General features: G+C 41.2%; 1 protein-coding gene across 1 annotated transcript in view; it reads right to left on the bottom strand.

Annotated features, from left to right (window-relative positions):
* Nucleotides 1-22,678, bottom strand: part of plekhh1 (pleckstrin homology domain containing, family H (with MyTH4 domain) member 1) — a 34,281-nt gene that overhangs the window by 9,974 nt on the left and 1,629 nt on the right. Inside the window, exons 2-19 of the mRNA XM_053633228.1 lie at nucleotides 15,873-16,035; nucleotides 11,325-11,387; nucleotides 11,055-11,204; nucleotides 10,857-10,940; nucleotides 10,596-10,677; nucleotides 10,324-10,494; nucleotides 9,338-10,101; nucleotides 9,154-9,232; nucleotides 7,535-7,626; nucleotides 7,233-7,380; nucleotides 5,346-5,482; nucleotides 5,006-5,128; nucleotides 3,167-3,253; nucleotides 2,639-2,797; nucleotides 1,737-1,817; nucleotides 1,472-1,651; nucleotides 697-808; nucleotides 321-433 (exon numbers count right to left, since the gene is read on the bottom strand). Of these exons, the coding sequence (XP_053489203.1) occupies nucleotides 321-433; nucleotides 697-808; nucleotides 1,472-1,651; nucleotides 1,737-1,817; nucleotides 2,639-2,797; nucleotides 3,167-3,253; nucleotides 5,006-5,128; nucleotides 5,346-5,482; nucleotides 7,233-7,380; nucleotides 7,535-7,626; nucleotides 9,154-9,232; nucleotides 9,338-10,101; nucleotides 10,324-10,494; nucleotides 10,596-10,677; nucleotides 10,857-10,940; nucleotides 11,055-11,204; nucleotides 11,325-11,387; nucleotides 15,873-16,025 (2,778 nt within the window). The 5' untranslated portion in view covers nucleotides 16,026-16,035. The remainder of the gene's footprint in view (nucleotides 1-320; nucleotides 434-696; nucleotides 809-1,471; nucleotides 1,652-1,736; nucleotides 1,818-2,638; nucleotides 2,798-3,166; nucleotides 3,254-5,005; nucleotides 5,129-5,345; nucleotides 5,483-7,232; nucleotides 7,381-7,534; nucleotides 7,627-9,153; nucleotides 9,233-9,337; nucleotides 10,102-10,323; nucleotides 10,495-10,595; nucleotides 10,678-10,856; nucleotides 10,941-11,054; nucleotides 11,205-11,324; nucleotides 11,388-15,872; nucleotides 16,036-22,678) is intronic.

Raw genomic sequence — 22,678 nt, 5'->3', positions numbered from 1 at the left:
AGGGTCTCTTAGATACTATGAGAACACACTGAGCTGCACCATCAGTCCTCCTTGTATAAGAAGGTCACTAAAGGAGTGAAAAAGGAAAGGGAGAGATGAAAAATGGGAAAGGAGAGAGGAGTTGAAGAAAAAAAGATTGGTTTGAACTAAATTAGAGAGTAAAGGAAGGGAGAACAAGAGGACGCAAGAACATAAAGAGACAGAAAGAGAAGGAACAGAATAAGAACAGAAATAACAGGAGAGCCAGAGCAGGACACAAGGTCACTGTAAAAAAAAAAGAGAGAGAGTGTGTCTAAGGGAGGGAAAAGAGAAGTGCAAACCTTAAAGAGTTTGAGAGCCTCTGTTTGAAGTGCCTCCGAGGGCAATGTGGTCAGAGGGGAACGCAAACCCTCTTTACTGAAGCACAGCACCTCATGTTTCCACAGAAGAGAGTCTGCACACGTACACACACACGCACACACACACACACACAGATAGCATTAGCAGATTCAGTTACAAATTGAAATGGCATTACAGAAGACTTTAAACCTTCAGTAATTGCCATTAACACTGTCTAATGTCTGGAGGAAGTTTCTGGAAATGTCAGCTTTGATTTAAAACAACACTACACTCCAAATCTATGCCCTTTCACCAGACTGAAGTTTGTGCCTGCTTCAGTAGTATATAGAAGTTATTTGAAATATCTCAATATCTCACCTGGATCTCCATCCACATCTAGCAATTTTCCAATCAGCTGCTCATACTCTGTGGCCACTTTCAGGCTAGCGCAGTTTCCTGCTGCCACCGTCAGATGGTACAGCCAGGTATCCTGGGAGAAAGCAAGAATTAGACATTTAAAGCAAGAGAACTCACAATGCATGATTATTCTACAGTATTACAGGGTATATTTCTGTATGATAAAGGGTCTTCAGGTGGGACTTGCTTTACTCTGTTGGGTTTTGTTAGACTACACAGTTAAAAAAAAAGAGCTTGCTCTGCGAATTTGCTCATTCATAAGTTTAAACATGAGATGATATTGGGTAATTGTTCCTCATACATGCATGCATGGTCACATAGACATTTGTCACACAGACAAATAAAAAAATAGAGGTGGACATAAAAAAGAAGGCAGAAGTCATTTAACTGCCTTAATGGCAAAACATGAATTTTGTCATTTCACTGATTTATGCTGAGGAACTTACACAATGTGCACAATATGACTAGGGCCAAGGACTAGCAAGTAAGACATTTTGTTTTTTATTTAAAACCCTGTCACAAAAAGAAACTAAATCTATTTTTTATTCTTAGAACTGTCTTCGTAGTCTGTAATCTAAACAATAAGACACCTTTAAACCCGGCTGGTTCACATTCATTATTTCTGAACAGCCATTAAGTCCTCTATAATGCGTGTGTAACCATGTCAACAAAAGTTGCCATGTAGACAAAAGTTTTTCAATATAATTTGATTTGAATTCAGTTTCATAAGCGTTACCTTTTCTTGCTTGGTACCAATGAGCAGGTACGTGGGGCTTTGCTCTTTGGGATGGACCACTAATGTGCAGTGAGAAGAGAGGAAGCCTCGTCCTCCTGCTTCATAGTCTTCATCGGAGTCACATGACCTGTCCACCTCCTCGACTCGTGCCTCTCGCACATGGAGCTGACCTAATGGGAACTGACACACACACATGCACACCTCAACAGACAGCATAGACAACAATTGGGGAAACTGGATATAATTCATAGTACTGTATAGTCACCTTGTCATCCTGGTTACGGTAGTAGTAGAAAATCTTTCCTATCAGGGTGCACCACACAAGCTTTGAATGACCATGCTTGACCTAAAGATTAAATGTCAGAGAAAAGCAAAGAAGCCAAAAGAAGTGAGACAAACAGAGAAATTTCACAAAGGTGTCAACAAACAGAGAAACAGCAGCAGCGAATTCTGCAGTGACAGTTCAAACCAAAAGTTCAAAGTATTCAAACCGGAAGAACCCATACATTACAGCCTAAGCATATGCACACACACACACACACACACACACACACACACACACACACACACACACACACACACACACACCTTCTTAACACCATCTTAACCTAATCTTATCCTCAGGAACCAAAATAAAATATTTTGTATCTTTCAGTTTTTAAATAAAAGCTGCAGTTTTGGCGGAAAAGGGGGGTTGTTATTATGGGGACAATCCAAATGCCCCCCACAAGGTCAAAACTGTCAGATATTCCTATTCTTGTGGGGACATTTGGCTACCATAAAGATACATAGAGGTTGGGAATAATGCCAGGCATGCTGACCTCAGTTCTGTCTCAACATGTGCTAGTCACCCAGCAATCGCACCCAGAGCCTCTTAACCGTACCTCATCTGCACACTCGCACACACACATACGCCTAATCACAGCCACTGGCATACTGACAAATCCTATTTAATAACAGCCATGTACATTAGGATGTAGTCTTACAAAAGACTGAATGCTTTCAAACAGCTGTTTCAGGTGAATAAAAATAAGGCTTTCAAGTGTCTGATGGTGCATATCCTGAGAGCCCTGTTATTGAGTACTGGCACTGCAGACCTTTCCGGGAACTCTAGGGTTCATCTATACAATCACAGGGTGTAGCGGGAACACTGTATTTGTTTCTCACCTTAGTCAGCCAGCCACGCACTGTAGGCTTGGCTTGTGTCTCTGTCGAGAAAGGTCCACTGGCCTGGACTTTAAGAATGTTCTGGAGAACTCGGATCCATTCCTCCAGGATGTTTGGAGAGTCTGCGGTTAGGTAGAATGTCTTCTTCTCTGTGATTAACTATTGTACACAACATTTAAATTCTCTTTGATTTTAAGACAAAAATTGAACAAAAACCATACTGTTATTGAGGCTTACATCAGAAAGGGGATTTTTCCAAAGATAGAACAATAAGGTCCTTAAAGCATCGTGACTAAAGAGAATTACACAAAACAATGCAACTTTGGTAATCCAATAATGTAAACATAGAAAGGCTAAACATTCATTTCTGTGACAGAGCGCTGTTCAAAGAGAGATTAAGACATCGAGCAGTCAGACTACCTACAGCAGGCTGTGATGGGAAGCTCACAGTTGACAGACTTGCTTGAAGAGTTCTAGAGGCATAATGCAGTGTATTTGTGTTTTTGAGTTTGTGTGTGTGTGTTTCACCTGGAAAGTCTGCGCTCCTTCTACACGGGCAATACGACATGAAGAGTTGAGTTCAATCTGGCCTTGAGGCTTCCGGATCACGTCACTCTGCAAGTGCAGTACAACCAAAGCAAATATCATCACTCCTGCAGTATACTTACACAACACGTTCAACTAAATAACACTACAAATGATATATGGATAGAAAACATGTATATACAACAAGGCTGTACATTGTAATTAAATATAAGACATTATTTTAATCATATAAATATGCCAAAATATTCCCGTTTATTTCTACATTTGAGTATTGAGAATAGATTAAACAAGAGAAAAAAAAAATTGGAACAGGCTGTACATTAGACATGTGGCAGCATTTGTTCATGTGTAGTATTTTCTGATGTTCTGGGCTAGGATTTTTGTCTCTTTAAGCTAATTGTAGTAAACTATGTTGATGAATGTAGCATAACAGCAACATGACACACAGACCAAACCAAACAGAAGTCCTAAACTTGTGTTTAAACAATTTTTATTATTGGTATTGTGTACAAAACAGTAACTTGCATCTAAAATAGGCAGACTTGAAGGTGACAAAGATAAAACACATTAGGAGAGCATGATGATATTTAAAATATATTGGGGGGAAAAAAGTACATATCTTGCCATACAGTCCGGTCCATAAATATCTGGACATTGCCAAGTTATTGTTATTTTATCTGTCTACCAAAGTACATTAGACTTGAAATTAATTAATGAATATATATGTTTCATACTTTTAGACTTTTTTAATTTGAGGGTATTTACATCCAAATCTGGTGAATGGTATAGTAATTACAGCACTTTGTATATGTGGACCCACTTTTTAAGGGACCAAAGCATGGCAAAGTAAGTGTGTGTTATTAGTACTGAAAAAAATAATTGCACTACTTAAATCTTTTTTGTGTTTGAAAAGTAGTAATATCCATCCATCTTCTATACCGCTTATCCTTCCTTCAGGGTCACGGGGAAACCTGGAGCCTATCCCAGGGAGCATCGGGCACAAGGCGGGGTACACCCTGGACAGGGTGCCAATCCATCACAGGGCACAATCACATACACACACTCATTCATACACTACGAACACTTTGGACATGCCAATCAGCCTACCATGCATGTTTTTGGACTGGGATAGGAAACCGGAGTACCAGGAGGAAACCCCCACAGCACGGGGAGAACATGCAAACTCCGCACACACAGGGCCACGGTGGGCATCGAACCCCCGACCCTGGAAGTGTGAGGCGAACGTGCTAACCACTAAGCCACTGTGCGCCCCTAAAAGTAGTAATAATACTATATAATAAATAATAAAATGTAAGCATTCATATAATAATATATTTAAAAAAACATTATAAAACTGACTTCAAAATACCATTTATTGCATGTGTTATTCTCTTCATGTATTAATTTTAGCTCATTTACGTGAGGGGTGTCGGTAAATCTGAAGGGCACTGTACTACATCCATCCACAATTTGTTTTGTTGCTACTGTTCAACACTATGTCTCAGACATCTCAACTCATTACAGGAGCAGTATTGTAGCTCCTGTCAATTCCTTTTGATACATCACTGCTGGATGATTGCTGCAGAGATGGGCAGCACTTTTAGATGTTTCTGTTTTCAAAGAGTGATTTTTATGAACTGTCTTAATCCCCTCCCCTCCACAGTGCACATCAACCTTCCTCAAGCATTAGAAGCCTCTCTAAAAGGGATCAATAATCAGCCTTTGCTATTTCAGTCTCTCCAAGCATGTCATCATCCTCTCTCCCACATATATACAAGCTACCAATTTCTCAGAAGCTGGGACAGTGCTAATTAGTCTCACCCATGTACTCACTGGTGATTTATAATACAGGATCTCTCCATTCCTCAGGATGAACCAGCGCCTTTTCCATGCCTTCACCTGGCTTCCCATCTTCAGCAGGTAGCCAGATTTCTCCAGAGTCTCCTACAGAAACACATATATCAATGTCTCAGATAACACTGGCTAATATGTGAGCGCTTTACACTGACAGAAACGAATGTGACTACATCTCTGGATCGAGAAATATGGTAAAGAATCTATATAAAAAAAAGCTAGCAAATCAAGGCCATAAATCCCAGAACAAGAAGTCGAAAGTAATGTGGTAGGGTGAGACTGAGGGTAGTACTGATGAGATACATACAGGTCCAACACTCTCACAGGAGTAGGATGAAGTACGCTGTACTTTTTGCTCTGGTTCAGAGTAGTCACTGTCCAGTGAGTAGGCATCTGGAGGGATGGCATAATCACTCTCCGAGCTGATAGAGGACATGGACACCCCTAGAAAGGAAAAGACAGGTTTTGAACTAGAGACAATTTACCACAGGAATGTCTAATCTTATCCTCAAAGGGTGTCACCTATGACTACAAGGTTTCAACCTAGTATGATCAAATCTAATACACATTAGTCACCTAAAGATTGATTGAACAAGTAGTTAAACCAACTGATTAAACAAGTGGTGACTAGTTCTCTTATGTTTGGTTGCAGCCATGCTGGCCTATTACTGGCCATATCTATCCAATATTTATGAACATCCAGTAACCAGATTATATTTCAATTTCATTTCTCTTCCACTTTACATTTAGATTTAGTCATTTGGCAGTTGCTCAAACCAGCTGAAGGTGCAACAATAAACCAATGACAGGTGAAGTGAATAACATTGATGATCTCACTATAACTGCACCTGTCAAGGGATGGGATATATTAGACAGCAAGTGAACAGTCAGTTCTCAAACCTGATGTGTTGTTAGCAGGAAAAATGGGCAAGCGTAAGGATCTGAGAATCTTTGACAGTGGCCAAATTGTGATGGCTAGGGAACTGGGTCAGAGCATTTCTAAAGTGGCAAGTCTTGTGGGGTGTTCCCAGTATGCAGTGGTTAGTAACTACCAAAAGTGGTCCAAGGAAGAACAACCTGTGAACCAGCGACAAGGTCATGGGTGCCCAAGGCTCACTAATGTACATGAAGAGCGAAGGTTAGCCCGTCTGGTCCAATACCACAGAAGTGCTACTGTAGCACAAATTGCTGAAAAAGTTAATGCTGGCTATGACAGAAAGGTCTCAGAACACACAGTGCATCACAGCTTGCTACGTATGGGGCCACAGACCAGTCAGACTGCCCATGCTGACCCCCGCCCACTGCCGAAAGCTCTTAGAATGGGAAAGTGAGCATGAGAACTGGACCATGGAGCCATGGAAGAAGGTGGCCTAGTCTGATGAATCACATTTGACACAAGTGTGTGTCACTTACCAGGTGCAAGAGATGTGAATGCACTAAGAAGGCAAGCCGGTGGAGGAAGTGTGATGCTCTGGGCAGTGTTCTGCTGGGAGACCTTGGGTCCTGGCATTCATGTGGATATTACTTTGGCACGTACAACCTACCAAAAAATTGCTGCAGACCAATTACATACCTTCATGGCAACAGTGTTCCCGAACGGCACTGGTCTCTTTTAGCAGGATAATGAACCCTGCCACACTGCAAAAATTGTTCAGGAAAGGTTTGAGAAACATGACAAAGAGTTCACTGTGTTGACATGGCCTCCAATGTGGGATGTACTGGACAAACAATTCTGATCCATGGAGGACCCACCTCGCAACTTATAGGACTTAAAGGATCTGCTGCTAACGTCTTGGTGCCAGATACCACAGCACACCTTCAGAGATCTTGTGGAGTCCTTGACGGGTCAGAGCTGTTTTAGTGGCACAAGGGGGACCTACATAATATTAGGCAGCTGGTTTTAATGTTATGGCTGATCAGTGTAAGTGCTAAAGTTAAAGGACACTTAAGAAGAAGTTAAGACCAGTTACATGTATAAAAAAAAAATACCACAAACAAAGAAGAATGCAAACACGTAAACAAAAAAGGTGAAGAAGTGTTATCCTAGACATTCAGGCTGGAGGGATAAAGCCAAAGCTAAATAATTCCACCACTGAGGAGATATCTCCCTCTTCTATGGCTTTTAAGGTGTATTAAATGAGAAATGGGTAGAAACACATTTAGAAAAAATAGATTGGTAGTCATGTTTCTTCACCTCTCTTCACAGCACGAGGGCTGCCTGGGGTACTGCCCTTCTTCTCTGTCCCCACTGTTGAGGTGCGCAGGCTGGCCAGCGAGCTGCTGTCATCCTCTGAGCCAGAGTCTTCATCAGGGAGAGGAGCACTGCTAATCTGTGTGGCTTTCTGCAAATATAGACATGGCAGTCAGCAAAGCAGTGAAAATCTTAAGCTTAAATGTAACTAGTGAACATCTCCAGAATTTTCACTGAAAAAATAGATTAACAGTAGCATCAGTAAGGAAAATAAAAACAATAATAATGCCCTGCTTTCTTCTCACCCCTTTCAGTGTGGAGTAAACCGGTATGCTGATATTCTTGTAGATGAGATGTGTGAAAGGACCAGCTGCAGGGTACTGGGGGAAGGTGGACACTGCAGAGTAATAATCACATGTAGAAACATGGTGCTGAAAACCCCACTGAATATCAGAACATTTCCGTGTCCACACATAAGTCTTACAAGGTCAGCTCCACTAACCCTAGTACAATGATCATAGACAATGGAAGTGTTTGTATGGACATTTACATCCAGTATTAAACTAAAGCCTACCAATTCAAAACTAATGCTAATGTCAAATGCTTCTGTGCATTCTGCTATGCTTTATTTCAAATTCTTTGCAATACACCCAATTTACAAGGCAGCAAAACTCAAATATAAGATTTAGGGACATATTCAATCGGTGCCTTAAGCTCAAAAGATACTTCAATATTTGTGTAGGGAAAGTTCCTCTTACTAGCGTAGTGGGTAGCTCCAGGGTCCCAGATTTTATCCTGAGTTTGGGTTGCTGTGTGGAGTTTTACATGTTCTCCACATGTCTGCATAGGTTTTCTCTGGGTACTCCAGTTTCCTCCCAAAAACAGGCATGTAGTTGGATGGCCTATGTAAATTACCCCTATACATATGAATGTGTATATGCATGGTGCCCTGTGATGGTTCCATCCAGGGTATGTTCCTGCCTCATGCCCATTGTTCCTAGTATAGGCTCACATTTACCATAACCGGTTATCGTTATGGTAAGTGATTACCAAAGATGAGTGTGTTCTTTATTATTCATATTCAGAGTCAGGTTACCGAGACACATTTCTTTTCATGCAAATTCCACCCTGTATGTACAGAAACTCTATGAATAGTGATTAAGACTGCAAGTTACATCTGAGGTCTGAATACCACTGTGTGCAATTTCAGCACTCAAATTTTATGATTATATGACCCAACAATGTAAAACCATTTGACTCAAAAAACTAATTCAAAATGAAAATGGTATTCCACAGTCATTCTCCCCTGATCCTGGAGACCTGCTATCTAGTTGACATTATTTATAAACTTAAACAGTCAAGTCTAACATTCAGTGCTCTACATTAAGTGTATTGGGCTAATTTTTCCCAACTCGTGAGTACACAGGATGCCCAGGAACAGTATATCTCCTAGAGCTGCTCTGGGAATCTGTAAGCTCTAAGTCATGGAAAAACGAAAAGGGGAGGCACAGTGAAAATTACACACTGCCTTTGTCCTTTCATCAGGGTTAATGAGAAAGAAGCCATTCCATTCTCAGCCTCTGTTCTGACACACCTTGAAAAGCCTTTAAAAGCTTCAGTGAATGTTTGTCTCAGCTGTCCAGGTGTTTGTGTTTGTGTGTGTGTGTGTGTGTGTGTGTGTGTGTGTGTTCCCCCAGGTGAGAGGAAGTGACATCAAACAAGACCTGGTCTCATACTGACAGCTCAAGAGGAGCAAAACCACACAAACATTCTTAAACCATATCATCTGTTGATGGTGCATCTTGTGAGTGAGCTGCGGTGATTGACTGGTGATGGAGTGAACTTGTTGGTAACTAGTTGGTGATTGAGTGATGGTTGTTTGTAATATTTGTGGACAGAAATTACTGTTGATTGGTTCACCTACCTCTCCCCATATTTCTGGCTCCAGGACTGGCTTCTGAGACTCTCATACCAGACTTTGCAACTGCATAGATACGACTCTCCTACAGAACACATGCATGCATAAAAGGGCAGTCAGTAACAATCAAGTACTTAATGTAAGTCTTGAATAAGTCTGTTCTAGACAAACATTCCTCCATCCATCATACCCAGGAAGGAAAGCGGTGCAAAGGTGGAGTAGGAGGTTTCAGAGCTTCCGGATCCAGCATCTCCAGCTCCTCTGCCAACCCCACAAACGAGACACCATCATAGGGTGCTACTTCTTCTGCTGATCCTTCTACCACCCCGTCCATGCTTTCTAGAGGTCCCTCATCAATGTCTGTCTCCTCCACCCCAAGTGTCGAGGCAGAACCCAGAACCAGACTATGACAGTACGGAGATGTGGCGGATCCGATGTCTATAGTGACATTAACGTGATGGAGGCGTTCCAGGCCTGGCTGGGGTTGACTGTGGTGTTTCTTGAGGAGCTGGATGCTGTCACGAGGTGTCAGAGGGGTTCGGACCTTGGGTAGGGTCATACTGGTGCCAGAAGGCAGTACTAGGGGAGCAGGATTTATTTGAGCTAGAGAAACCCCCACTGGAGGAGGACTCTTCGGAGTGGGTGTGGGTGTGTCAAAGCTACGAGGGCCAGAAGTGTCATAGGCTGAGGAGGAAGAGGAAGATGAGGATGAAGAGGAGCGAAGGCGCTGTAAGCGGAACTTGCTGTTGAGCTCGTCGGAGGAGTGGTCTCTGTCTGAAGCTCCTCCTCCCCCTCGCTCCCGTGCGATAACAGAAGAAGGTTCCATCCCTTCCCCCCTGTCCTTTACCTTCGTTCCAGTTGCAGTGACTCCTTTATCTGTGCTGAATTTGTGTCGCGTCAAGTGTTCAGATGCATTCTGGGAGTCTGAAGCCTCCGGTGCCTTCCTCTTACCATCTTTAACAGACACAAAAAGAATTCACTCAAGTTCTCTAGTCCAGGTTGACCAATATGATAAAGGCAGATAATTTGATATACTAAATAAACTTTATTTATTCCCAAGAGATCAACCAGTTTCTCAACAAATCAATCATCACATGTGAAAAAGAAAGATAAACCAACATCATACAACTCTGTGTGTGTTATGCAGTAAATTGTGATGGGGATGTAAAGACATGCCTCTGACAGTGTGGGAACCAGGCTTGCATGAGCCTATCAGCCTCAAGCTCTCATCCTGTGTAGGGGATACTCCAAAGTAGCTGGGAGTGTGAAGGGGACTGGAGGACACCAGCTGGACATCCACCACTAGAGGCTTTGGAGAACATGGAGATGTGGGCCTCTCCAGTACAGCTGTGGTAAACAAATTGGAAATTCGGACTTCAATGAAACTAAATGATTGAAAAAGTGAGATAAATGGGAGGAGAATGATTAAAAATAATAAGTAGGTTTACTTTGAAGTTTGTCCTGCAGCAGCAGGATCTGCTCTGCCTGCTTCAGGTTAGTCATCTTCAATTGCTGGTTCTCCATCTCCATCTGAAAGGGAAAGATATTAATGGGGATATTTAATAGAAATGATAGCATAGTAACTGTGGTTGATAAATAGCTCCCCAAAGAGGTTCCATACATTGAAACACTACATAGCAAAAGGGACAAACTGAATAAACCTTAAAGTGTGCTAGGTTGAATGTGTTTTTCCCAAGATCATAGCTCACCTCCCGTAACTTAAACGTAACCCAGTCTTTGATTTTGGCTGCCTTCTCCTCTATAATCTTGGCTTCTTGGGCTCGAACAAAATTCTGGAGATAAAGAAAAACAGTTATGGGCATGTGAAAAGGTCAGATCATCCCAGTCTGTGAGTTTTATGGACATACATGGCTATGTGTCTCCCTCAGATCAGTATCGATACATACCTGTTTTTCCAGCTGTGATTCAAGTTTCTTTACTACCATATCTTTCTCCTGCATCTGACCGGTCAGCTCTTGATATCGTCGGTACAAGGAGCTTTCTGATTCACTGGGATGCATATTCACTGATTTAAGCTTCTCTTCCATTATCTGTACCTAGAAATCAGAATGCCAGAATAAATACCAATATCTTTAATCAGTGCTCCTGAATCACTCATTTAAAAAAGCATTAAGAGGCAGTAATCAGCACTAATGCAAATTAACAAGAGGTCATACTTGTTTCTCTGCATTCTCCGCCCGCTGGTCAGCCTCTGCCACTCTCTGCTCTAGTTCTTGCATCTACAGCAAGACATGCAGAGAATAGTGGACATATTAATAATTGTGAATGGAAACTTCTAAATGGTTCACTCAGCATGCATACCTTTTACAGTTGACAGCTGAAATCTGGATCTTCGTACACCACCACCTTTACAGTAGTAGGATTTAACCCAATGGGATTTACCTGTCTGACTGCTAAATCATGCAAAATGCTTAATAGTGAGAGGAATTTACCAGCGCCTGACACCAAATGCTACATTTAGCCTGTGGTTTATCAGTGCAAGGCTGGGTATTTGCCTACCACAGTCTGCTCCAGTTCTCTGCCAGACCACCATGACCAGCTGACAGGAGAGAGGTGGTTAGGGCATGTCTAACTGCACCTCGTCTTTATAAACCTACCTCCCATCCACTACTCATAACAGTTGTGCACATACTAGAACACATATAGAGCACAGATGTTCAACTTGTGATGGTTTAAGACGCAAGTCTCCCCACAGAGGAATTGGCATTTGCTAGTTTAGACTTAAGGAAGGAGCCCAGATAAGCAGGGCAGGTTTTAAAAGGGAATGAAGAGCTGTCCTAATAACACCAATATGTACTCTTAGATGATAAGTCTCTGAAAGCTTTTTAGGGAAGGAAGAAAAAAAAATCATCTGAAGCACAAAGAGAGAGGAGAAAGTGACTACAAAAGAGAGAAAAGAAACTCTAAAGAATGCAATGTGCTGAGATCAGCTAGTTCATACATCTAAAGAGGAATGTACAGTCCAAGGAATGCTAAAGTAAATGCATGGAACCCAATGTGTCTTTAGGTAGAGCTTATGGCAGAGGCTCAGAGAGGGGGAAAAAAACCTCTACTGCATTACTTTTTTCTTGCTATACACCTCACACAGCCCAGTACACGCTACTGGTACTAACAAACCTATGCACATGGATCCCATTAAGTGAATCTTGCATGATATGTCTGATAGGCTACAACATACCCGACAATGTTTTGAATGCCAGCCACAACGAAGACTAAAGATAAACCTGTTTTCATTCATTCCAGTCTTTATGATCCAGCCAACTTAAAATGGATGAAAATGGAAAAAGTGGAGGGCCCACACTGCAAGTCACAGAGGTGAGAGGGCACAGGGACAAGCATAAGCATGTCAGACATTTACCAGCTGTCTCATTGCAAACACAGCTGCTCTTTGGAACAGGAGGTCAGGTGTCTCCTTTTGGTCTGATTTGAACCTTAGTGCAAAGACAGCAAACTCCAACCATGGCATTAAACACAGATTAATCACTGCACTGCTTAGGGGAATAAATGAAGGACATGAGAATGTGGTGTGGTGCCAAGAGTACTACTGAATTTCACTGTCCACTACTGTCCTCTATTCAAGCACAGCCCTTGCCAAAGTGAAACAGCAGCCGAGCACCACAATCATTAACCACCTCACATACTGACATGGTTTCAATGAACTCTAGCTCAATTATTAAGAGAGAAAAAAAAACAGCTGAAGGCTACAAGACAGTAGAGATATACAGACTGTGTAAGTGAGAGAGAGAACAGAGGAAGAGACAGAATATTGCTATTTCAGGCTAATCCTCCTGGCTGATACCTGGTTGTGAAGCAGAACTCCATAGAGATTACCCCACACCCAGCCCTCCCTGCTCTCACATTATTCATGCATGCAAAAACACTGCTGTAATACTGTCTTTGTGTGCATTTACACTGACTTGTGTACTAGTGTGGCTAAATAAGGGCATGCCTCCTCCTAGCCAAAGGAAATATATTGTCTGTCAAATACAAGCTGCCTTTTTCCTGCCCAACATCCCCACAAGGTAACATTTATAATGTACTCCTTGTGAAGATATTTGATCTCAACAAAGAGAACATAATATACACATATACTCACTGTCAATACTTATTCCACCATTTTATATACAGTACAGCCATGGATTTCCCCGACTTCTCTCTTTAATAGTGAGATTTTTTTTTCTTTTGAGCACAAAATCATGTGCTGCAACATGAGCAGATAACACAAAAACTGTCTCACTCTACAAAACTCCAATCACACCCTCATCACATGCTACATTGTCCTCTTCCCAAGCACCAAAGTGGGTCAATGTGTGAAACACTCCTATCAAGGCCACGGAGAGCCAGTGGAATAGTGTCAGAAGTAATCTTCTAGCAATACCGTGAACTGCACGCTGTCAACACCCTTCTCTCCACTCCTTCTCTCCTTTTACAAAACAACCAGACATAGAGAAAAGACAGATATTTAACCTAACCTTAAGTGGAGAGAGAGAGAGAGAGAGAGAGATGGGGGGGGGGGGTAGATGTCATGAGGAGAGACAAAACCTGATGTAAGACAACAGTCTGTGAACTGTGAACAGAAAACATCCTGCGTATGAAGAGATAAGAAGCAAAGATAGTCCAACAGAAAAAAAGAACACACACAGTTAAATACTTAAGTATAGGGCCGTATTCATTCAACATTAACACTTATGTCAATATTTCCAGGGGGGATATCTTTGTTATTTGGCAGCTTATAAAATAGCACTCGATGCAACATATCTTATTATGACAGTGTCAGAAATCTTGAAGCTCAGACAGGGGTTAAAAACTAGTATCTAATGGGTTTTAATATATATATATATATATATATATATATATATATATATATATATATATATATATATATATATATAGTGCATTGACATTTGACAATTTAATGTGGCAATAACATACTAAACAGATGAAATAATAATACGTGCTGGGACTTAGGTTATTTTATCATGCTTTTTAATTAATTATTTTGATTTGTTGGATTAATAAAATAATTCCAATGTTTTGGTTAACACATGCCCATAGTCCATCCAGCCATTTTCTGTACTTCTTATGCTACACAGGGTCCTGGGAAGTTTGGAGCCTATCCCGGGGAACTCAGGGCACAAGGTGGGGGACACCCCAGGGCACAATCGCACACACACTACGAACAATTTAGAGATGCCAATCATCCTTCAATGCACGTCTTTGGACTGGGGGAGGAAACCAGAGTACCAGAGGAGGCCCCCAAGCATGGGGAGAACAACCAAGCTTCGCACACAGGGTGGAGGTGGATACTGAACCAACCCCAGGGGTGTGAAGCAAACGTTCTAATCACTAAGTGCCCCACAACATGCTCATAGTTTGAAGGATAATCTAACCAAGCACTGCTATACTTACAGTTCAATTTAAAAAATCATTAATAATTTTATTAATATAAAATGTGGTCCTTTACATATGCAATGTCTCAGATTAGATGATGTTTCCGCCAATCTCCATTCAAAAAAAAAAAACTTTTGTGAATTTTACAGGGACAATATGATGAATCAATTAGTGTCATATTTATGTAAATAATATTGGCCTTGTATGTCATTCCATTGTTTTATGAGTGTCTTTACAGCCCAATATATAAATCGCAAGATAAGCATTGAAGCAACTTAACTGTGTGAGTAGTGTGTAAGTATGTAGTATGTACGTTTAAGGTCTGACTACCGATGTGCGCAATTTCTTTATTCACCCCTCACTATGTGCACTCAACTCTGAATATGGCCCGTAATGAGAGAGTTTGGCGCACTTCCTCCATGAGACAAACAAAAGCAAAAACCATAGGTCTGATGTCTTCTCTGCATTGTTCCTATGTGCAGGCACGACTACTAGTACACACATGTGCATGGTTTACAGACTAGTCTTGCTTATCTATACCATTCTCAAGACCAGATGTGTCCAAAACTGTTCAGAGAATGGCTCCTTCACTTAAAAGCAGGCATAAAGCACTTCTTCTGTTCTACCATTTAGGCAGATAACAGAAAGTCAAGCTGATGCTTGTGTTTGATCAAATGTGTGCCCAGTTTTACTATTGAGTCACAGATCTCTCTAAAAAAGAAGAATTTATTCTATTCAGCTGTAATCATGATGAAATGGTGAGGGATGGAAATTTACAGCACTGTGCTCCACTTTCCAATAAAAACTTACAAGCACACTTGCTCACACATACTCCTGAAAATCAAATGAAGCACACGTTCACATTAGTCAGTTGTGTCTCCTCACTCTCTTTACAAGGCTCTCTGCCAAGTCTGACAATTAACTGCTTCTTGCAACAGCAAGTTCAGCAGAGCATGAATGAGTGCAGGGGAGAGAGGGAAAAAGGGGAGAAAGCATTAGTTTACCCACTGCCAGAAGAGGAGGAAGAGCATGGCAAAAGCAGCAGAATGTATGGGTAAAGGTTAAGCATTAAATCAAGCCTCATGTATAAGGTAAAGACAAGCTAGACAACATGTAACATAGTAAAGACCCTTATGTGAATGTCATGTATTTGAATCTGGATTGAAATATCATTATATATTGAAATAATCATATGTAGCATGTATTAAGTTAAGGACCTCCATGTTTGAAATCATAGCAGTGCTATGCTTTGAGAGTTGAGCCAAAGATGAATTGATCAACTTAAGTATGACTTAAGTTCTGTCACTCCCTACCTTTTCAGCCAGCAGCTGACGAATTTTCCCCGCCTGCAGTCGGAAGCGGAGTAGCTGCATTTCAAGGGCGATGCACCTCTTCTGCCAGTCCATGGTGGCACTAGGAACAACCACTGCTGCAGCTGCTGCACTTCTGTCCATCACCTCTGCCATCAAGGCTGCCCTGCCAGAGAGAGAAAGGTGAGGGGAAAAGATTACCCAAATGACAAATGGTGGGCTGGGAGGACATGGCACTAAACTTCAACATGTACTTCAGAAAACAAAAAGTGTGAAGTGAAACTCGGGCCACAACTTTCCAGTGCAACTGCCTTGCTCTAGTTTTACTCTGGTTTTAATATTTCATTACTACACCTCTCAGAAGCCACTCAGTCAAAAAGCAGAGAAACTACAGACTACACAACACTATTATACACTAACATTAATAGAAACACATGTACACCTGCTCATTCAAGCAAGTATCCAATAAATTAGGCCTGGGTATCATGTATCTGTATCTAGGTCACGAGATTCATTCAATGTTCACATCAGACATCAGAATGGGGAAAACTGTGATCTCGGTGGCTTTGAACATCCCATCATTGTTGGTGCCAAACGGCACGTTTGAATTTTTCAGAAACTGCTGATCTCCTATGATTTTCATGCACAGCAGTCTCCAGAGTTTACACAGAATGGTGCGGAAAACAAAAAACATCCAGTAAGTGGCAGTTATGTGCAAGAGAGATCAGAGGAGAATGGACAGACTGATTCGAGCTGAGAGGAAAGCAATGGTAATATAAACAACCACTCTTTACAACCATGGTGAGCTGGAAAGCATCTCAGAATTCACATCACAACAAACTTTGAGGTGGATGAGCTATAACAGCAAAAAGACCACATTGAGTTCCACTCCTGTCTGCCAAGAACAGGAATCTGAGGCTACAGTGGGCACAGGCTCAACGAAACTGAAGACTGGAAAAACATCTTGATGTTTGTTGTGAGCAATAACTGAAGCTCATAACCTGTATTGAACTATTTTATTAATTTTGCTGATGCCACATGATTTTCTGATTGGATAATTGCACGAATGAGCAAGCGTACTGACGTTCCTATTAAAGTTATATAACAATACACGAGATATCTATGGATCTAAGAGTTGGTTACATGATGACAATTTTTTGTGATTAATTGCATGGTGACATTTTTGACCATATCATAAGCACTGACAATAGTTCAACACTGACACATTTAATCCAGCCATAGAGAGCCTTCAACCATGGTATCATACAGTACAATTAAATCTACCACCGCCAACTTTGGTTCAGCAGCTTTTAGTTTTTCCTGTTTTTTCTGGCTAGATTTGTGAACATAAAAGCAACATAATTTAACTCACCGGTTTCTCACGGGGGTTTAAAAATGTGCCGAAACTGTTTTACTGGTGGAACCCATTGCAACATGTTATCAAATCTTAGAAAAACAGAACTCGTGATTTATATCATTTGTCATAAAATGTTTTTTAAAGTACTGTGATTATATCTTTTGCCATATTACCTAAGCCAGTGCTCTGCTTGGCTCTGATCTTTCTCAGACTGACATTTCTTAGAAGGTGAGTGTACCGCTGACATCACAGCTCTGGCAGTAATCCCTCAAGGCTCCAAGCTTTCTCACTTTCTTTTATTGTTTCCCTCCATCATAAAGAGAACTCTTCTCAAGTTACCTTGGTAACAGAGAAACAGCAAACTCAGCGCTCAAATGACACATTTAAATGAAGGCTTCCTTTTTCTGAGACTTGTCTCGCTTTTTCTCTCTGCGTGTACAACCTTCGGCTGAGTCTCAGCTGGGCCCTGTGTCGACTCTGTGGTTGTGTGTGGGTGTTGAGCAGTTAGGCACTTTTGTAGACAGTTTACCAAGCAGGCCAATCCCTTCCCCTGGAGCAGGCACCAAATGTCCCTGCCTATGCAATCCCTTCTTAATTACAGGCCCCAGCAGAAACAGGATCTAGGCCTACACAATGGCGTCTTTCTGCATGACAGTCCCATTACAGACATGTAGCAGGGGGGGTCTCTCTCTCTCTCTCTCTCTCTCTCGCTCTCTCTCTCTGTCTCTAAATGAAGGCGACTTTCAATGGTGGGAAAATTGAGCTGGAAAATTTGTCTTACCTGTATGGGACTTTCTGTAAGCCAAATTTTAAAAGTCAGGCATTTTAACAAACACTCCGTCTAAGGCTTCTGGGATCCTGGGGGGAGCAGTCAATCAAAACAGCAGGAAAGTCTCAACTCATTACAGAAACTGTCCAGCAGCAACAATACTGTGCTTTGCCTGAAAATGATTAAAGATAGCAATACTCATTACTATGTAGACCAAACAAATAAAACAACAACAACAACAACAACTAAAAATGTCCACAGTGGAATTCATGTCTCCATATAAATGCTTTTCACCAGTTCCAAAGCAGTAATATTTATGGCTTCATTACAGTCCCTCCTACCAGACAATAAAGGAAAGCTGTTGTAGAGAAGCTGGATATGGAGCGGCAGGCCCAGACAGAGCACGACACCAGAGTGCTCCGAGTGCACACCACCACAACAGTGCCATGTGGCGCTCTGCAATTAGCAGCCTTCTAACTATAGCCCTGTTGGCAAATTACAGAAGGCCTCCGTCGGGAGGATCCATTCAATGACCAAAAATCTCCATTCAGTTCATACAGGCTCCCGTATGCCGAGACCTGAGGTTTGTGAATCTGCAGCCGTATGGAGTTATTAGGGAAAGGGGTGAGATGAAGCCAAAGCTTGTGTTAGTTGCCAAATATGATGGCAGGGTGCAAATAATCCATTTGCTTGTACAAGAGCTTCACTAATGCATCGAAGACAAGTGCTTTTGCACCCTGAGTTCTTGTTTAACATGGGCGGGAGAATAAGTTCGCCTAAAATGCTAGACTCAAATCTTCAAAATCGGACTACAGTCACTCACAGCTTTTCTATGAATGTGGGATAACGTGTGATTTTTGAAAGGTAAATTCTCCAAATCAGTGTAAAGCTATCATCCTTGATCCAGTTGATTTCAATGAAAAAGATAATTTCCTCATTCTATCCTCAGGTTGGTATTTCCATTTTCTTTTCCAGCATGGCTTGTTTTGCAACCATAGGCAGAAAGACACTACTGGGGCAGACTCTAAGCTGCAAAACAGAGTTTCCATCAAAACAGCCAGAGCTGCTTTGAGAGTTGCACAATGGGGGCCACACGGCCTCCAACACAGCCACGAGCACAGCTGGCAAAGACTGTGACTCATCCTCTCTCTCTCTCTCTCTCTCTCTCTCTCTCTAGCACTCAGTCTTTCTCAACTCAACGCATAGAACGTCTTCTATAAACAACAAAAGGAAAAGAGTGATCTGGACATTCACCTCTCCACTATAAACAGGCACTATAAAAAGTATGCTCGTCTCTGACAGTCTGTCCTCAAACATAACGATGCAGGTCCATAAATACATAAGGATTAGGTCCTACAATCACTTATAATTATATATGACTTCAAGCATTATAATCATTTAATCCTTTAATCAAAGGCACGGAGTCTTTAACTAAATGATGCAGAAAACATGATTCATGAAATAATCTGCAATATTCTTATCTTCAATTTGAAAGTTCAGTTTAAAGTAGTCCGTGAACTCAAAAGTTTGTGATAGTACCAGTATCATATACAGTATTACGATAATATTTATTTTACAGCACTGAGGTAAAGAAATTATTCTGGAAACATGACGTTTCAGCTCAGTGATGTCACTAAACAGGCTTCTACAACTAGTCCATATAGGAATTTGCAGAGTTTTTTGTGACTGTTGTGACCAAAAATTCTTGATTTTGCTGCTGCCTTTTTCAAAATTTTTGTTGTGCAATTTGAGGAGTTTGTGTGCTTTTTTTGAGGAAAACTACTTGAATTGGTGAAATTTCTGTGAAGTTTGTTGGTAAATGAGACCTTTTAGCTGTAGTCATGTCCAACGCACGTGAATCGATGAGGGTTTTGGCTGAATGTGGGTTGTGATGATGTCAAAACGATGTGTCTTGGCCCAAACTTTGGTAATTTTGAGAAATTGCTCCTCTGAATATTGCGAAATTTCCTTGGTAATTTCTGCAATCTCAAAATCCTGGAGAGACTGCACAATTTTATCTGTGGATAAAAGGAACCCAAAATCCATTAGCCCCAGAACATCTGTGCTTAACTAGCATGCCAGCTAGCTAACTATCTAATTATCATGGGTGTTATGGTATATCTTTACAGGGCACTGCTAAATAAATCACAGAGAATATGACAATGCAAATCGAGAGAGGGTGTGTGGGGGTCAAAAAACAACAACCTCTCCTATTATTCCATCTTCTCACCCATACAGAAACACACACACACATCTTTGCATGCAAACACAGAGACACACAAAAACACCCTATAGTCACGGCTGAGCATGCAGCTGTGGTGATGTAAGTGGTTAGGTGGTTAGGTGATATCATCCTATCAGACATTAGAAATCCCAACAGGCTTTTTTTTTGATTATCCATGACAAGATCCAAGCAATTCAACAAGAATGTGACCTTTCGTCCAAATGACTCAAATCAGCAGGATATAAGTGTGTGGATCTGGGTCAGCCTGTGGCGTGTGTAAGCATGTGAGCAGGGGATGTGTGCATTTTCTACCACAGAAACAACAGCAGGCATAACAGGCAACTTGTAATCTATGATGTCTCCAAATCTCCAGCTCTGTACAGTATATTTCAGAGAGAGCATGAAAGAAATCACAGCACAAACTGTCTGAGTTCTTGTTTATGTCTTTCTAGTCAGAATACAAGTTTCCATTTGGTGCCTGCGCAAGAGTTTATGGTCACTGCGGACATTAGCACTGGAGAGTTGTCTCTAAGTACACTAACTGTACATGGAACTGTGTATCGGTTCCTGAAAACAAAAGCGCAGAGACACTACCATAGTCTCCAACTGTTTGGTCAGCTATACGAACAGAGCCTTAATGACTCTGAACAGCGTCATTGGATATTGCATGGCAGTAGCTTTTTTTTATTTTTGAAGAATGAACATCTGTTGCAGGGTAAAGCACAGTTAGTGGTGGTATAAATAGATTCTCCATATACAGTATATCATATATGTATAGTGAACAGCTGCAGATTTAGCTTGTCTCCGCTGCAGCTAGTCTGCTTTATTCTGCTTCTCTCTTTCTCCCTTTGGTCTGAAAGAAGCACCATGCATAGACTAATAACAGACTACTGTAAACTGGCCACCCTCATTATCAGGCCATGTAGTAAATATAGACAAGGGCTGGTTTAAACTTCTGTGTTAAAGCGTATTTGTGTCATAACGCAAAGACAGGGTTTATGGGTAAGTGTGGTGTGAAGAGGCACACTGATGGACTCACACGTACGTGCATCCGTTTGCATGACCGGAAATGTTGTGATGAGACGTTGTGACTCTTCTAACATGTTTTTTTTTTTTTTTCAAGAGTTTCAGAGTAACACTGCCCTGAATACTACAATTCAAAGTAATAATACTGCCCCAAGTTTTACTTTTAAAGAACACAATATCCAGTATTTTCCGACTGCTGGAAATATATGCTGGAAAAGCTAAGGATGTAACGCCAACCAATTTTTTAAAATTGATGACAGAAATTTGCCACAGAAATGGATGAAAAAATGCTTCTTAAAAAAAAAGTAATATCCTTAAAAAAGCTTTGGTCTCATCTATAAATTAACAGCACAATCATGCATATCAGGTTTTTCCTACATTTCATGTTTGTCACACATACTGATATGATCGTATTATTATGTCACACATTTATTTATGGAAAACTACAGTCAGGATATAGCAGCATATGCAAATATAATGTACGAGGCTTTATAGTGGCTGCAGCTGTCATTATAATGGCCAATTTAAGCAGCCTGCCGAATCACGCTCTTTATCTATTATTTTCTTCTAATGGACTCTCAGTAAAGACGCAGTGTTGGTGATATAAATTACTCAGTTCCATCAATCCATCCATTTTCCATGCCGCTTATCCTACACACGGTTGTGGGGAGACTGAAGCCTATCCCAGGGGACTTGGGGAACAAGGCAGGAGACTCCGTGGACGGGGTGCCAACACATCGCAGAGCACAATCGCACGCACACTCACAAACCCATTCACACTATAGACAATTTGGAAATGTCAAACAGCCTACAACACATTACTTTGGACTGGGGGAGAAAACCGGAGTCCCTGGAGAAAACCCCCTTATTCTGTTAACTCTGATCCATAGTGTACATGCACATGTTACATTCAAGTATGAAGGCAGACATCTATGTGCGAGTCTGCCCATGACACCAAGGCAGGTTTACATAAATGCATTGACAGAAGTATAAATCAGGTCTAAGACATACCATGGAGCTGAGGTCTAAACATTTTCAGAGAAAAGGGTGTCTGTATGTGTGTAAGGTTGAAAGCAGAGGATCCCCACCCATACACTTCTGAAGGGCCAAAGTCCAACACAGTTTAGTGTTTCCCTGCTTAAACATTTACATTTATTCATTTGGAAGGCTCTTTTTTCCAGATGGCTTACAACTGAGTTGAGGCATCAACAGTAAGAAGTAAGTGACTCAAACATATCAGTATCAATCTGAACTGAACTATCAAAAACTGACCCCCGTACACACCCTATTCACACTTACACTTTACAACACGTCATCTTCCAGACTTTACTAATGTCCTGATGGAAGTGGTGTTTATATTAACATGACAGTTTACAAGCTGATATTTTATTATTATTAACATCCTGCTAATTATTATAAAAATTATACTGTTT

This window comes from Ictalurus furcatus, chromosome 9 (genome assembly GCF_023375685.1).
Source record: "Ictalurus furcatus strain D&B chromosome 9, Billie_1.0, whole genome shotgun sequence".
Classification (NCBI taxonomy): Eukaryota; Metazoa; Chordata; class Actinopteri; order Siluriformes; family Ictaluridae; genus Ictalurus; species Ictalurus furcatus.
The sequence above is the reverse complement of the archived record's forward strand: the minus strand, read 5'-3'. Positions and strand labels throughout refer to the sequence as shown.